This window comes from Bidens hawaiensis, unplaced genomic scaffold (genome assembly GCF_021521415.1).
Source record: "Bidens hawaiensis isolate Kalapana, Puna unplaced genomic scaffold, B.hawaiensis_p1.1 tig00038159_1, whole genome shotgun sequence".
NCBI classification, from domain to species: Eukaryota; Viridiplantae; Streptophyta; class Magnoliopsida; order Asterales; family Asteraceae; genus Bidens; species Bidens hawaiensis.
In genome coordinates this window covers 34,227-50,749 of record NW_027496693.1, presented here as the reverse complement: position 1 = coordinate 50,749, position 16,523 = coordinate 34,227, and the positions used below count along the sequence as shown (strand labels likewise).

The window sequence follows — 16,523 nt, the reverse complement described above, 5'->3', positions numbered from 1 at the left end:
GCACACAGAATCAGTATATCTATCATTTTCCAAGGTTGGATCAATTTTCTGTTAAACATAGAAAACGAACTTCTTACGAAGTAGTAGACTTGAAAAATAATTTCATTTCCCTTTAAAAAAAATTTTTAACATTAATCGCCCCGACCAAAACAAAGTCTTCAGGTAAACGGCTATCCCGAAGATCCAATGGATCAGCTGGACCGACCACATACTAGTATGTGTCCTTCTAACTAAGTATGATCGACTAATTTTAAGCGAAAGAATGAAAACTCATCATAAACCGCCCCGGTCACTTTCAGTCCTTTGGTTAATGGCTATCCTCAAATTCTACAAGTAGAAAATGAGGACCAAAACATATCCGAAGACAAGTCCGTCAAACTGAGGCAACCGACATATTTTTAAGCGATAGTGACGTTTTTTTTTTTTTAAATATAACATGAAAAGCATGGTTACTCGGGATTGATCATCCCATTCAGCTCGATAAGGTTTTGAAATCTTGTTTTGTCAAACGCTTTAGTATAAAGATCAGCGAAATTATCAAGCGTATCCACCTTTTCAAGCACAATCAGTTTCTTCTCAGCACAATCCCGTATAAAATGATGACGTATGTCAATATGTTTAGTTTTAGTGTGCTTCACGGGATTGTTAGTTACTGAGATAGCAGCTGTGTTATCAATGCAAATAGGAGTAAGTAAGAAATTCAGACCATAGTCGCGCAACTGTTGTTGAATCCAAAGAACCTGGGAGCAGCAGTTGGATGCTGCCATGTATTCTGCTTCACAGGTTGAAATTGCGACTGAAGTCTGCTTCTTGCATTGCCACGACACCAATCTGCCACCAACAAACTGACATCCTCCAGTTGTTGACTTCCGACTCTGATTGCACCCTCCATAATCAGAATCTGTGTAAGCGACTAGCTCCAAGTCTCCTCCTCTCGGGTACCACAATCCCAGCTTCGGTTTGCCCTTGAGATACCTCAGTATCCTCTTCACACCCTTCAGATGAGATTCTTTTGGGTTTGCCTGAGAGCGTGCACAAAGACAAACAGCAAACATTATATCAGGCCTAGAAGCAGTTAAGTACATTAAAGAACCTATAATAGCCCGATATTGAGTTGGGTCCACATCTGCATCGCCGTCTGACTCAGCACCCAATTTGTGATTGACGCAGATTGGAATGTCGAATGGAGTGCTGTCCTCCATCTTGAAGCGTTTGAGCACATCATGGACATACTTGGTCTGATGAATGAACATCCCATCCTTCTTCTGATCAACCTGCAATCCTAAAAAGAAAGTTAGTTCACCCATAGCACTCATTTCAAACCTCTTTTTCATGACGGCCTCAAAATCTTGACACATGGAGACTTTTGATGCAGCAAAGATAATGTCATCCACGTAGACTTGCACCAGCAGGAAGTCGCTTCCACCTCTCTTGAAGAACAACGTGCTATCTATCTTCCCTCTTTCAAACCCATTTTCAAGCAAGTAATCTGATAAAGTTGAATACCAGGCACGAGGTGCCTGATGTAGCCCATACAATGCCTTGCTTAACTTGTACACGTGATCAGGAAAGTCTGGGTCAGGAAAACCCGGAGGTTGCTCAACATACACTACCTCATCAACTTTCCCATTCAGAAACGCACTCTTCACATCCAACTGAAATACCTTCATCTTCTTATAAGCGGCGAATGCCAAAAACAATCTAATGGCTTCCAACCTTGCGACAGGAGCGAACACTTCATTATAATCAATCCCCTCTTGTTAATTAAAACCTTTAACGACTAGCCTCGCCTTGTTTCTTATGATAATCCCTTTCTCATCTCTCTTGCATGTAAACACCCATTTTGTGCCTATCGCATACACATGCTTCGGTTTTTCAACCAAAGTCCAAACTTCCATTTTCTTGAATTGAGCCAACTCTTCTTGCATAGCTTCGACCCACGAGCTGTCCTTGAGAGCCATTTGATAATTCTTCGGTTCAATCTGGCTGATAAAGCAGGTGTACAAGCATTCGTTGATTATCCCTGTCTCCTTGATGCTTGTGTAAACACAGGTGTGCTCATTCAAGCTACGTCTTGTTTGTACACCGGAGGACACATCACCAATCACATTCTCCAAAGGGTGATCTTTATGAATTCTCGTGGTCGAAACAGAACCGACATGCAAATTGTCTTCCAAGTTAGAAGAGAGCTCGTCAATGGTTGTTTCATGTTGAGAGTGAAATGGATTGAAAAATTCTTCTTCAGTCGAGGCAGCAGGGGTATCGACAGCATTTGATGAGGAAGGTTGACATTTATCGATCAGCTGTCTTTGTAATAGGTTTTCTTCCTCATCAAGGATCATCTTCGTAGCAACTCTCTCTTCTTCTTCAGCAATATCCAAATACGGTATGTTAAAAGACTTAAAAAGTTTAACATAGTCGAAAAACTCAGCAGGTCCGTTGCTTGGTTTTGGCGGTTGGTAACTTGTGATATCGGTGTTACACACCACCTCAACCTTGCTGGTCGATGTATTAAAGACACGTCTGTTGGGAGTCCCAACAACATAACCGACTAAGATTCCTTCATCGGCTACTTCACCAAATTTAGAATTTGTCTTTAAAATCGAACAAGGGGACCCGAATGGTTCAAGACCACTCAAGTTGGGCTTTCTCCCATGCATAAGCTCATAACACGTTTTACCAAGTCTTTTAACAGTTAAGACTCTATTCAGAACATAACAGGCTGTAGCAACAGCTTCAGCCCAAAACACCACAGGAAGCTTTGAATCAGCCAGCATTGTTCTGGCTCCTTCAATTAATGTTCTGTTCTTCCTTTCAGCCACTCCATTCTGTTGCGGTGTATACGCAGCGCTGTATTGGTGTTCAATCCCTCTCTGAAGGCAGAAGATCTCCATCTCAAAATTCTTGAACTCCGTTCCATTGTCACTCCTGATGAACTTGACCCTTTTATCCATAACATTCTCAACTTTGGTAATCAGATTCTTCACCATCTGAGCCATTTCGTCTTTTGATTTCAGGAAATATACCCACGAATATCGTGAGTAGTCATCAGTGATCACCAAGCAGTAAGAAGTACCTCCTAGACTTTTTGCATTCACAGGACCGAAGAGATCCATGTGAAGCAATTCTTGAGTACTGGCAATTGAATTGACTTTCTTGGTGAGATGGGATTTCTTGTGCTGCTTTCCCTTCTTGCACGCTACACATTTATCTTCAAAATTGAAATTCCTCAAGGGAACGCCCAGCACAAGTCCATTCCTGACAATGTGGTTCATCTTCCGAAGATGAATGTGTCCCATTCTCCTATGCCACAATTCAGACTCCGATTCGCTCGCTTTTGTCATAAGGCATGATTCTTCCGTGGCCATTTCAGTCGACCTCATATCCATAATATACGTATTTCTTTCACGTGGAGCCTTCATCACAATTCACTCCTCTGGTAGCCAGAAAACCAGGTTGCAACACAATCGCCTCATTCTTAGTAAAATGAACGGTGTACTCCTTATCACAGATCTGCGACACACTCAGCAGATTGTGCTTCAATTCTTCTACAAAGTTAACTTTCTCCAATGTCATCTTTCCGTTCGACACCGTTCCCATTCCTGTACTCTTGCCACCACTTTAACCAGCAAAGCTCATTCTCCCTCCTTGAACAGGTTTCAAATCGTGTAACAAGTATTTGTTACCCGTCATGTGCCGGGAACAGCCGCTATCTACAACCCAAAGATTGTTGGCAGCCCTGTTCAACTGTTCCCTGGATTGTTGATACCAATTGTAGGTTCCCTGGACGGATCGCAATTGTAGGTTCCCTGGACGGATCCAAAGATTGTTGATACCTCCTATCTATAACGTTTGAGATTTTGAGAACCTCCTATCTGTTCAACTTTTAAAACTTCCCTTTGAGAATTAAATAACACGATCAAGTCCAAGTAACCAGTTATAAATTATAAAACTACCTAAGTACAAGAAACTTTTAAAAATTAAAGTATAAGGGATCAATTTCCGTCTCGATAAGGACTACTACGTTTTAGAAAAGATCCGAACAGGAATCATACTAACTACGTGACTGTCACATAGATCCGTGTTTAGCTGTATTATGACATAAAGAGACAGGTTGTAAGCAGGTAAATAACTTAAGATGGTTTTCATCGTTTCTGTGATTCGAGTTAGGTTCAATTATGCCTCAAAAATATAAGTGGGCAACAACTCAGAGATTTTGATGCCTCCTATCTATAACGTTTGTGAATATCTACAACCCAAAGATTGTTGATACCAATTGTAGGTTCCCTGGACGGATCGCACGAGATATCCCGGTCTACTCAGGTGCGGAATCCCTGCGTAGATCGTTACGAGTATAGAACACGAATCAAACAAACACACGAATAACCGAACACACGTTATATATTATAACTCAAACACGTGACGTAATATCACTGTTACAGACTCTCGTCCTCACGTTACAATGAACTCGAACTACTGAAATGAACTTAAAACAACTAACTCTAAACCAAGCCTTAAGCTGGTATATAAATACACGACAACTTCGCCTGGCATGTTCCGGCGAAGTTGTCCATAACTTCGCTTGACTAACAAGTTCGCCTATTAAGCGAACTTGTCAGTAATTTCGCTTAAACATACAAAACATAATTAAACATTACAGACACGATTACAGACACTAGATTATGAACTACTGACACTATGCACCAACAGATTTCCGCTAACCAACAACACGGATTGATCCAAGTCAAGTCTTGAGAACCATTTAGAGCTTTCGGCTCGACTTTTTGTGGTTTTCGGGTCAAACTTTTCGGATTTTGATCTTAGTTTTTGTTGAATTTGAGATTGATTTCGTGTTACTCATCTCTTTTGGAGTCCCTTACACCTTAGAAGCACATGAGAATCACCGAATCTAAGTTTTTAGTATTTTAAGGTTTTGTGTCTGAGCTCAGATTCGGCTAAAAACTCATATCTAGGCCGATTTATTGATTTTTAGACTAAAGTCTTTTTGACTTTTTGGAAGTTTGGGTGTTATATTCAAAAAAAAATCGCATCGGGTATTGTAGCAGTCGCTTCCGAGGTACTGTAGCAATCGCGGGGGGGGGGGGGGTACAGTAGCAATCGCATCGCCGGGGGTACTATAGCAATCGCATCGCCGAGGTACTGTAGCACTTCGCACGGGGGGGGGGGACTGTAGCAACTCGGCACTGTAGCAATTCATGCGAAACACTGTAGTAACTCGGTACTGTAGCAACTCATGCGAAACACTGTAGCGACTCGGCACTGTAGCAACTCGGTACTGTAGCAAAAAAAAAACTGGTTTTAAAAGTTGTTTCACTTCACACCAGATCATTTCATTTCGCATCAAGAAAATTTGCTTCGCTTGAGACTGTTTCGCGCGAAATTTTTGTTTTTGTTAAAAATCAAACTGTTTAAGGACTGTTAAGTATTTGAGACTGTTGTGACCATGGCTAGTACTGATTTTGAGCTATTAAAGGGGTACTTGTTGCTTGAGAACCAAGTGGGAACCAATACTAAACCTCAAAATTTTATGACCTTAGATGACAACTTTGTTGATTTCAAATGGACGTTCATGAACTTTATTTCGTTGACTAACTCTGAGTTGATGAGATGTTTTGAGGTAGGTCCTCATGTTCCTGTGGTAGTCACTGCAAATGGTGGGCAAGCAAAAGCTATTGAAAATTATGATCAAAATGATAAGACATTAATAGAGCAAGATAAGAAGGCATACCTCACTTTAACTATTTGTCTTTCAAATGAAATTACTGAAACTCTACGTGAACACAAAAGTGCAAAGGGTTTGTGGGATACACTTGTTGAAAAAGTTGAGGGAAATGCTGAGATTAGAGAAAACAAGAAGGCTCTGCTGAAAGAAGAATTCAATATGTTCAACCATCATCAAGGTGAAAATGCGTTGGACTTGGTAAAAAGGTTTGAAAAGTTGATGGTGAGAATCAGAGCTGCTAGTGTCAACATCACGAACTCTGAAATCAACCACAAGTTGTTGAATTCACTGCCTTATACATGGAGCGTCAATGTTGTTACCATAAAGAGAACCACAAACCTGTATACCATGACACTCTCAGAGTTGGCTTCTACCATCAAATCTTTTAAAATAATGGAAGATAAGCTCCAAATGAACAATCAGTCCAAAGAAAATAAAGATGGGACAAGCAATAAAGTTGGGACAAGTGCTGCAGGTGAAAGCAATCGTGCATGTCCTATCATTCCCGACACATCACATGCTGATGAGGTATACAGCAATTTATTTTCTCAAGCTTGCATTAAAAAGGTCAAATATTATAGATACCATCAGAATGAAGTTTTGAAAGAAAATGCAAAACTTCGTGAGTTAAATGCTGAATATGTAAAGGCTGACAAGATTTACGTTGAGAAGATTGAAACTTATCGTGATGATGTGGCAAATCTTAAACTTAAAATTTTTCAAAAGGAGCATGACGTTATATATTATAAAAACATAATTAATGATTTAAAAGATTAAATTGAAAATTTGAAACTTGATGCTTCTGATAAAAAGGAAAAAGAAAAACAAGTTGAAAGATTTGAAGCATCATCTGAGAAATTGGATGATCTTATTGGAGCCCAGAGAAGTACTAAAGTGAAAGCGGGGCTGGGGTACGATTACATTGCCGTACCACCACCTTTTAATGATAACTACACCAGTTTGCCCCACTTTAGCTATAATACTTCTCCCGAGGAAGAAATGTCATATGGAGTTGGTAGAATACCAAAACTTGTGAAATTTGTTTCTACAGTACCACAAACTGTTGCTCCAGTTCAATCATCTGATAAATCTAACATCAATGTATCTTTTGAAGCTGGTTGTGTAGAAGAAAGTGGGTCGGTGGAAACGGACACGAGTTGTGATTATGAAACCGTTTGTGATGAAACTTTTGTTGAAAAATGTGTCAACGAAAGTAGGCCTGTTGAGGTGAACATATCAAGTTGTTCATCATCAAGTTATGAGACTGAGGATAATTCAAGTAAAAGCAAAGTTTTTGAAAATGAAAAGACAAGTACTTCTTGTAAATATGTTCCACCAAATAAACAATCATTTTCTCAAACAACCAATCAATTAAGAAATCCTCAGCCATACAACTTCTGTGACAACAACTACTATGGTGATTATCAACAAAATTTTGTTGATCCATATTACAAAAATGTGTTTTATAATCATGTTCCTTTCTAAGGATCACCTTTCCCACCACACCAACCACATTATAGTTGAGATGAGTTCTTTGGCACTCCCAGGAGAAAGTGTTGTTTTGTGTGTGGTCACTCTTCTCACCTTGCAAGACATTGCAAGCATTGGTTCAAGCAACAAATTGATATTCAAAGGCGGCCTAGTCAGTCCCCAAAAGGAGCTTTCAGTAGCCCTGATTCAAGGACTGATCAAGCTGATAGTGAACCCAGTGAAATGGATGTGAGATCCAAAGTTAATAAAGTAAAACACAAAAAGAATCCCTTTTGGAAATCCAAAAAGGATAAAATCAAAAATGATTCTAAGACTGTAAAGTCTGAGGATTCACCAAGAATAGTTTCAAAATCAAGAAAAGAAAAGTCCAAAACTGACAAAATCAAGGAACAAGTTTTTGCTTAGATTCCTAAGGACTGTTCTTCATCAAGTGAGGCTTCACCAAGAAATAAATGGTTTTCAGGAAATAAAATCAAGTTTGGTCGATTTACGGTTGACCTTCCCGGGACAAAAGTATCCTGGGAACCCATGTCTATTTGAACGTTTAGTGCATGCAGGGTCAATCAAGGAGGACTATCAATAGTATTAGGTACTTAGATAGTGATTGCACCCGGCATATGATGGGAGATGAACTCTTGCTATTTGATGCTAAACCATTTGATGGCGGATTCGAGTCTTTCATAAGCGACATGGGAGGACAAACTTCATGGAAGGGAAGCCTTGTTTAAATGGTTCAACAACAACTTTTTGAGCGTTTCTCAAACCAACCTCGTCCAACTGCTTCTCTCAAGTGATGGATCCAGCATCAGCTGTTGGATCTCGGTTTGAATCTCTTCAACTTTGTCATACAATGTGATAATGCTTGCTTAAGGCAGTCCATCTGACAACAACTTTGCTGACCTTTTCACTAAAGCCATCGATCATGCCCGATTTGAATTTCTGGTCGAATCGCTCGGCATGATCAATTTTGATTAAAACAACCTATCTATCTTTTTGTATATAAAATTGTAAATATTTTTCAAATATATCGCAATTTTAGAGGAAGAAAATTGAGTTAAGTTTAACTCACCAAAAAGATTTTCAGTTTGCTTTCAAGAAAAACTAAAACGAGTCATTTGACTTAACAAAAAGATTTTACTCCTATTAAAGAAAAATTTCAAAAATTCAAAAAGTATTATCCCACTTAGAGGGAGCTCCTTCATAGAAGGAGTCGGATATTTAAAATTTTCAATTAAGAATTGATCCGACCATGTGAAAAATGATAGTACATTGGTATGCAATGATCTTAGTGCATGAAAAGAGTAGATCAAAAGTCCACAAAACCATCTCCACAAGTGAGCCTCAAGTAAGTGTCGGGTGATATAAACCTAAATTCCTGCCGGTACTAGTGGATATACGATTGTGAAGCGGTTGCATGATTCCGTGAAATCATATTCATGAAGGCAGAAATGTAATTAACATGTCATACCCAAGCCTCTCTTTACCTGATCACAGTTATCTTATGAAATAAGTGTCAATTTTTAATCTTTATTTGAGTCAAGAAAAGCCTTATAGAAAGGCAAGAAAAAGAAAAACAAAAGAGTCAAGAAAAGAAAAAGAAAAACAGAAAAACAAAAGAAAAATCAAGAAAAATAGTCGAAAAGGAGTATCTTAGGATTTTAATTTCTGTTTTATTTTTTCATTTTTTTTATTCAAGCCTTGGACTTTCTCTGTTTGTAGTCATACAAGACCTGATTGTTAAGGCTCTGAATCTTCTGCTTTCTTTTAATCTTTCTAGATTGAGTCAAGTGTGCAAAAATAAAGCATAAAGTGTCAAGTATGTTAATAAGAGTACTGTGATCAAATAAGAAAGGTTTAAGTCAAGTTGAGGTGATATGTCAACACAAAGTAAGCCCGAGATATGATGGAATCAGTAACATGTCTGATTAAGTGGGGACCACATAAGCACCGTGCCTAATTGTACTTTAAACATATCACTTTGGCATCAAAACACTTGTCAGGTTAAACAAATGGACGATATCTACAGTCGGTGATGAAATTGTGACATAATAATATCAAAATGGAAACGCGATCTAGGGCTTTGCAAATCAATATGATTCCATGTTGTGATCTTTCTCACAAAATTAATAAAATCGTTAGAAAATTCTGTAAATATTATTGATATATAATATTGATTTCATCTTTACTCCTATCTTTTATTGTTTACTTTGATTTTGTTTTATTTTAGTTTCAACTTCAAAATGTTATGTATATATTTTGTTTTTTTTAAATATATGAAAATTCCAAAAAGATTTTAAATTTTTATTATGTTCGTACATATTTTGTTAAACTTTGTTTCATTCAAAATCATGTGTTTTGTTGTTAAGGTCGTTCATGCAAAGTTCGTTGGAAATCTGGGACTTAAACAAATCATTTACAAGTAAGTTGAGGGACTGAAATTGGGAGGGCCTATGAACGATTTCTTCTTGACCCTCGAGAGGGTCTGTGAGCAAATCTTATCGTTCTAAGTTTTGTGCAGCTATACATGGAAAGGTAGATCAAGTCTGCTTGGAGTTGCAGATATTGAAGCGCTTAAAAGAAAACGAGAATGTGAAAGTTGGTGGTTGAACTTAAAAAGGAACTGATTGTATCTGAATACAAGGAAATAAACCAGTCGGCTCAAGAAAGTCAACAAAAGAAAATTAGATGTCGAGCCTCCCGCATCTGATGTTTCTAAAATTTACTGTTGCCGATCATTCCCAGAAATAAGATGGAAATTCAAGTCTACAAGACCGGAAAATAAAGAACTGTTCAAGATGCAATCTGGTTCAAGATTCTGGATCAAGACAAGTACTGGATCAAGACAAGTACTAAGTTTCAAGAAATAAAAACGAAGCAAGGAACTTGACGAAGGTTCCTCGACATACTCAATCCTAGAGGGAGATTGTAGGGCCAATACTATATATTGTTTTTAGGATTGTGTATGTCGTTTTAGTTTGCTTTTAGTTAGTGTAGTACGTACTCGGTACGTTTATTTTGTAAGTTAAAATGTAAACTTTGGATAAATTGGGACCCTATAAAAGGGCTACTTAACCCATTTATCCAGACAACACTCTCATTCAAGAGAAACTCAAGGGAAATAAAGTTTCTCTCACCACTTCTCCTTTTTCTCTCTTTTACATAAACAAATTAAGATCTGAGATCCAAGTGTCGTTGGTGATTTCCGCTAACCAACGACACGGATTGATCCGAGTCAAGTCTTGAGATCCATTTAGAGGACCTACAAGTCAGACGATGACGAGGAAGATGAGACTGACGAAGATGATGATGATCCTCATGACAGTTTTGATGAGGATCCAAGCGATGATGATGGCTCAGATGACAATAATAGCGATGGTGGAGATGGCGATGTTGGTGGTTGCAGTGGAGCTGGGCAACAATCAGCTTCACATGATGACGTACCAAGGGACGAGCCCCCGATCACCGATGCCACAAAGAAAATAAGAGAAATTGATGCTGTAGTGGGGAAAGGTTTCTTATCCATCTTTAATGTTGATGAATGTGAAGGTACCAAGTCTCAAAGGCAATAAGATTCAGATGATGATGGAATAAATTGCTCCCATAACCTGGACACTCCAGTTCGTGTTGTTGAAGAAACGGTTCTAGAGCCAATTACGGTGGTGGCTCTTGCGGCAACTTGCACTGCAGCTTCTCAATTGCCGAAACAAAGAAAGAAGAAATGGTACTTTATTTATAGAAACGCAAGTCTCAGATGCCGTAACTACCTGTAGCATGATGATTCTCCCATTCTTTACAGCAAGTGGCACACCGACAGTAGAAGATGGGCAAGAAGGTGTGCTAGCGGGGATCTGACCTACTTGAGCTACTCTGATATGCATTCATTGTCACAGTTTAATATTAATTATTTTAGAATAATTGTAGGAAGGGGCGCTTATGATGAAAATTTAGAAGGATGGTTCAAGCGTTTCTTGAGCAGAGAGTGGAAGGATGACTACCCTAATTTCATACTCAACAAGGGTAGATCATATATGCATCCTACCGAGGTCAATCCCAGCACTGGCAAGAGAAGGAAGGCATGGAGGTACAAGATGCTCAAGGATCATAGTGAGGATGGTGAGCCATGGCTCACTCCCAACATGTTTTATGACTTTGTTACTTGGGAGTTTGACAGCAGCACGAGGGAGGTGGTCATTCACTGTGAGACCATGCACACGCTCCGTTTCTTTAACGAGCATGAGCTGGCATGTCTCGACAAGGAGGATCTGTTGAAGCTTTACAATTCTCCTTTGTTCACCATTGAAGATGCTCGGAGTGACAATGCCGACATGATAGTTGAGAAGTTCAACAAGTTTGTTCATTATCTTGTTGACAATCAACTATTCAACTATGATTCTCCCTTCGAATACGAGACCAATTGAAGACGGAAGCTGAAGATAATACGAAAAGATCAGAGGGAGATTGTATAGCCTCATTTTATTAATGTAGTCTTTTGCATTATTTCGTATTAATCACGATGTATTTAACGTAGCTGTCGTTTCTTGTAATAATGTTTGGGCCCGAGGCCTTATAATGTTGAGCCCATTGGGCCGAATTTAATGAAAGACATTCATGCCATGTTTCTCCTATAAATAGGAAAGCATGAGCATGCATAAATGAATCTTTTGGAAAACTCTCTACCTTATCCGTAATAAACCAACACCGACAAGATCCAAGATCTCGGTTCGACACTAGTGATTCCCGCTAGCTAGTTGTTGAGATTGATCTAAGAACTTAGTTGTTTGATCCCTCATAAGGACCTACAAGTTTGCTTGTTCGCCTTTGAAATTAAGAATGTTGATTTAGACATAAATATCTATGGTTATAATTTCCATAAAGCTAGAATTAATTAATGATGCAACTCAAGACCAAAATTTGGATCAGTACACCCTCTTGAACTTTCATTCATTAAAGTTAAAACCATTACAAAACAAACAAGAAAAATTAAAACTGTTATTTGATCAGAATATTCAACTTTTGCTTGCCCTTGGATCTTTCACACGTTAGTCATTCCACATTGTAAACACGCTAGGGTTTGACTCTTGTACAGATGAATCACCAGACCATCCTGCATAGTTCTCTGTTGGCAAATTATCATAATCAACCTTAACCATGGCTAGTTCATCTGCGTTACCCCCGGACTGTCCCATAAAATTACCTAAATAACCTCCACCGCTATAGCTCCCGCTCGAGCTACCACCATTGTTGTTAGTGCCATCCATTAAAGAAGATGAAGATCCACCTACACCCATGTTCATCAACCCATGAAACAAAACTGGGTTGTTTTGAAGATAACTATTGTAGTATTGAGGTGTTTGATTTGATGGTTGGTGAGAACCATGCATGCTATAAGGGTGATGATGATGGGATGGAAGGTAATTTTGGTGAAAGTGAGAGTCTTGATTGGAATAATTAGAGATTTCAGGGTTATGTAAAGTTAGCAAAGGTTGTGGTGATTGTGTCTCAAATGGTTGTTGTAAAAGAGGGTAAGCTAATAACACACCACCAGCGGCAGGTGAGGTTCCAAATGGAAAACCCGAGCCAAGCGCAATCATTTCTTCTCGTTTCCTTGAAGACTCGATCGCTTGCGCCTCTTTTAAGCGTTTTGTGGCTCCTCCGCCAATGGGAAGAGTGTTACTCTCAAGTATGCTTTTAACATCATAACGATTCATGTCAAAATTTGTGACCGCACTTAGTCCTCGAAACTTTATAGCCGCAATGTCGTATGCTTCGGCCGCTTCTTCTTCTGTGCCTGCATGATTTCTCTAGTTATATGTATACTCTTGAAACAAACATATATATTTAAGAAAAATAATAAATACAAGATTTAAAATGTTGCACATTGTTTTGAACATGAACAAAATAAATGCAATAAAACAATGAGCGTGTAATGTGGGCCAAAACCCAAAATTTGAATTGTGTGTATTTTATGAAGTTAACAAAAGCATGAGACTTTGTAGGTGCATGCATTGACATAGGTTTTTGAAAAGAATTTAAGATAGATGAATGAACACAAGATCTGATTATTGATGAAACAATAAACATGGTACATACTGAAAGTTCCCAAGTAGAGATCTTTGTTGCCTGCAACTCTTCCTATTCTTGCCTGCCATCTTCCATGCTGATGATGCCTGATCATGTGATTTAAAACCTCGTGTGAGAGATACAGAGAGATTATAATATAAAGAGAGATTGATTAGGGTTTTTGGTACCTGGTTACCCCTCGATACATCGATGCACCGCGAGAAAATCCGCTACTTTTCCTGTGAAAAAGCGAACTGTGATTAACTATAAACTGAAAAATGACTAGATGATAAACATTAAATAGGTTGCTATGTTGCTAACCTACGAATGGATGCAACAAATTCTTGTCTGGTCATATGTTTCATTTCCTCGATTTCCTTTTCATAGTTAGTAATCTGTAAAATGTACATAAAATAAATCGGTTGTTTGTAATTCACTTAAGTTATAAACACATACATGTAGCTGCATGCACTAATAAAAAGAAGTAGCAATGGCTAGAGACATACAGGAAAGTTGGTGGTGGTAGAAGTCCCCCAGTACTTTAGTGCAGCCATATCATAAGCCCTGGCTGCTTTCTCTTCTTTGTCATATCCACCTAGACACCAAGAAAATAACGTAAAAAAATGTATCAACTTTAAGGTGTAAGTTGATCTTAGCTTTATTGACTGAAGATCATTATAATGATGGAAAAAAAACTAGAGGCGGCGATATGATAACACAACTTACCAAGATAAACTGCAACATTAGAAAAGCCAATCAAAGGTATCGCCAAACAAGAAACAAGAAAAGAAGTTAGTAATTATTAAAAATATATAGCAAGGTGAAAAGAAGTTATAAAAGGATATTGAGAATATTGTGATCGCTAAAATATCAAAAATCGCATACCAAAGTCACTACTAAACAAATGAGTATCATCTACATATAACTCATAACTCAGTTAGTGATACTCGGTAGTTGTTTTCTTGAAAAGAAAGCACCGTAACAGAAACTAATAAAATGTGTTTACCTTGACGTCCTTTTCTGGATTGCCCTTCTCTTCTACAACTATTGTCCCATAAATGAGCTTCATATCTCCCTGTCCATCGATGCCTGCATTTCGATAATTCATATAGCAAAAACTATTGTTATAAAAGTTTTTGAAATTATATGTAACTAATACGGAGTAGATAATATCTACAAAAGTTATAAAGCACACCTAGTAACACCACGATAGATTGAAGTTCTTTGACCAAAAGTATCCAAAGTCCTTCTAGGGTTAGCTTCAACAATGCTTGTAGTACTATTGGTATTATCGTTGCTATTGTTATCACCACCTGTGCTTGTTTCACAAGTTGAACGTTTTCCACAGCCCATAGACAATGTCAAAGACTGCAAAGTGCTTGAATTCTCCGGTAGTTCATAGTTTGTAGGTGTGGCAGATAAAGTGTTTTGAACTTGTGGCAACAAACTGCTGTTTGTGAACAGATAATTGGTGTCGGTACCCGCGGCCTGCATATCGTTATACGTCACAAGATCTGAAGAGTTATCTGACTTGCTCACACCCAAAAAATCAGCCACTTTTGGGACTTGATCATTACCTTGTGCCCCAATCAAGTTCCATTCTGCATATGTTTTAAAAGATCATAAGATTAACAAAAACAAATAGCTAACATTATCATCTAGAAACATTATTATATACAAGGATCATTATTTCTACCTTGGTTAGGGAAAGGGGTATCTATGTTATCATGAACAAGACCTAGAGAAAAACTGTGAGACTGAGCTGTGTGAAGATGAGGTGGTAAAGATGAATGAGTTGGAGAAAGAGGAAATGAAAGCCAGTTGTTTGAATTCATGTCTTCTTCTTTGCGGTTAGAAGCAAATACTGGTAATAATATGTTAACACCTGCAGAAATCTAATACAAAGTTTTAACAAAGCATAAAAGGAAGTGATAATTAGCTAGTGATCAATGGAAGCATATAAATATTACCCTAAAGCAGTATACTTTGAGAGAATTTGAGGGTGAAGAAAGATAGGGTTTTAAAAAACAAGAGAAGAGAAGAGGAAAAGAAAGAATTTAATAGAAAGATGGAAGTATTTAATAAATACTCCTTTATCTTTCTATTCTCTCTCTCTTTTGCTTCATAGAAGCCCTTCTGCAATGTTCATTTTAAGTAGTCTGACTCCTGCATCTTACACACAAATTGTTTTATATGATTTAGATATTCTTTTTGAATATTTAATTACGTTATTAATTCTAGAATGCAATTTAAAAAGTACGTTTTTATAACTAGTGCAACAAGGCACGAGCGCCTTTATAATAGTATAAGAAGTTCAACTTGCCCAATTCTTCTTGTGTAAATAATAATAATAATAATAATAATAGTAATAGTAGTATTAGTATTTAGGCATGTTCTATTTTGAAAATGAATGCAAACTGGAAACCTAATGTTCTATAACAATCTATATTAATAACAAGTCTAATATGTGCAATTGGTTAATAAGATCTTCAATTTGGTGGGGACTTTAAAGCTTTTTCGCAGTGCACTGTGGGACTTTAAAGTCTCAAACTATAACGTCTCTTTATGGTTTAATGTCCTGATGGGCTTTAAACCATTTTTTTTTGTCATAAAACAAAAAGAAACAAACCAAATTAAATTTAAAAACATATAAATAAAAACTAAAAACAATTACAACTATTTTTAGTCGTCGCCATCATTTTGCTTGTTCCTCCAAAGATGTTCAACCAAATCTGACCAAAGACATGAAATTCGTTTCCCTTCTTCGTGCTCTTAATAAATTGGCAAGTTTCTCCATCTTCGTTTAGTGTTGAGATCGACTCTGGCGCATCGTTGTATTCGCCTTGACAAATTGCTCTACCCGAGTCCTCCAATATCATATTATGCAAGATGATATAAGTGCGCATTATGTTTCTTAAGTTATCCGTTTGGTGAAAACAAGCCGGATGTCTAATGATAGACCAACGTTTCTTTAATACCCCGAATGCCCTTTCGATGTCCTTTCTGACCAACTCGTGTTTTTTTCTTGAAATATTGACGTTTATTGTCAGTCAGGTACGTAAAGCTAAGAACCAGCGTGGGCCACTCCGGATAAATACCGTTGACTAGATAATACCCGTATTCGTAGTTGATATCATTCGTGGAAAATAAGGAGTCGGGTGCAACTCCGTCTATGACGTGGTAAAAAATAGGGGACGAATGTATCACAGCTACATCATTGTTTGCACCA

At 37.9% G+C, this 16,523-nt stretch overlaps 1 protein-coding gene across 1 annotated transcript; it reads right to left on the bottom strand.

Moving 5' to 3' along the window:
* Nucleotides 1–12,273: 12,273 nt before the first annotated feature.
* Nucleotides 12,274–15,260, bottom strand: LOC143590088 (AP2-like ethylene-responsive transcription factor PLT2). Its single transcript, XM_077070676.1, has 9 exons — nucleotides 14,991–15,260; nucleotides 14,490–14,895; nucleotides 14,301–14,383; nucleotides 14,021–14,029; nucleotides 13,801–13,889; nucleotides 13,616–13,689; nucleotides 13,483–13,533; nucleotides 13,325–13,401; nucleotides 12,274–13,022 (listed from the first exon to the last, which is right to left on the bottom strand). The coding sequence occupies exons 1-9, from the start codon at nucleotides 15,127–15,129 to the stop codon at nucleotides 12,274–12,276; spliced, it is 1,677 nt and encodes a 558-aa protein (XP_076926791.1). The 5' UTR covers nucleotides 15,130–15,260.
* Between the last annotated feature and the right edge of the window lie 1,263 nt (nucleotides 15,261–16,523).

Coding starts and splice junctions, on each gene's coding strand:
- LOC143590088 (XM_077070676.1), bottom strand. CDS start 15,129: ATGAATTCAAACAACTGGCTTTCATTTCCTCTTTCTCCAACTCATTCA. Junction 14,896..14,990: donor TACCCCTTTCCCTAACCAAG/GTAGAAATAATG, acceptor AAACATATGCAG/AATGGAACTTGATTGGGGCA. Junction 14,384..14,489: donor ATCTATCGTGGTGTTACTAG/GTGTGCTTTATA, acceptor ATCGAAATGCAG/GCATCGATGGACAGGGAGAT.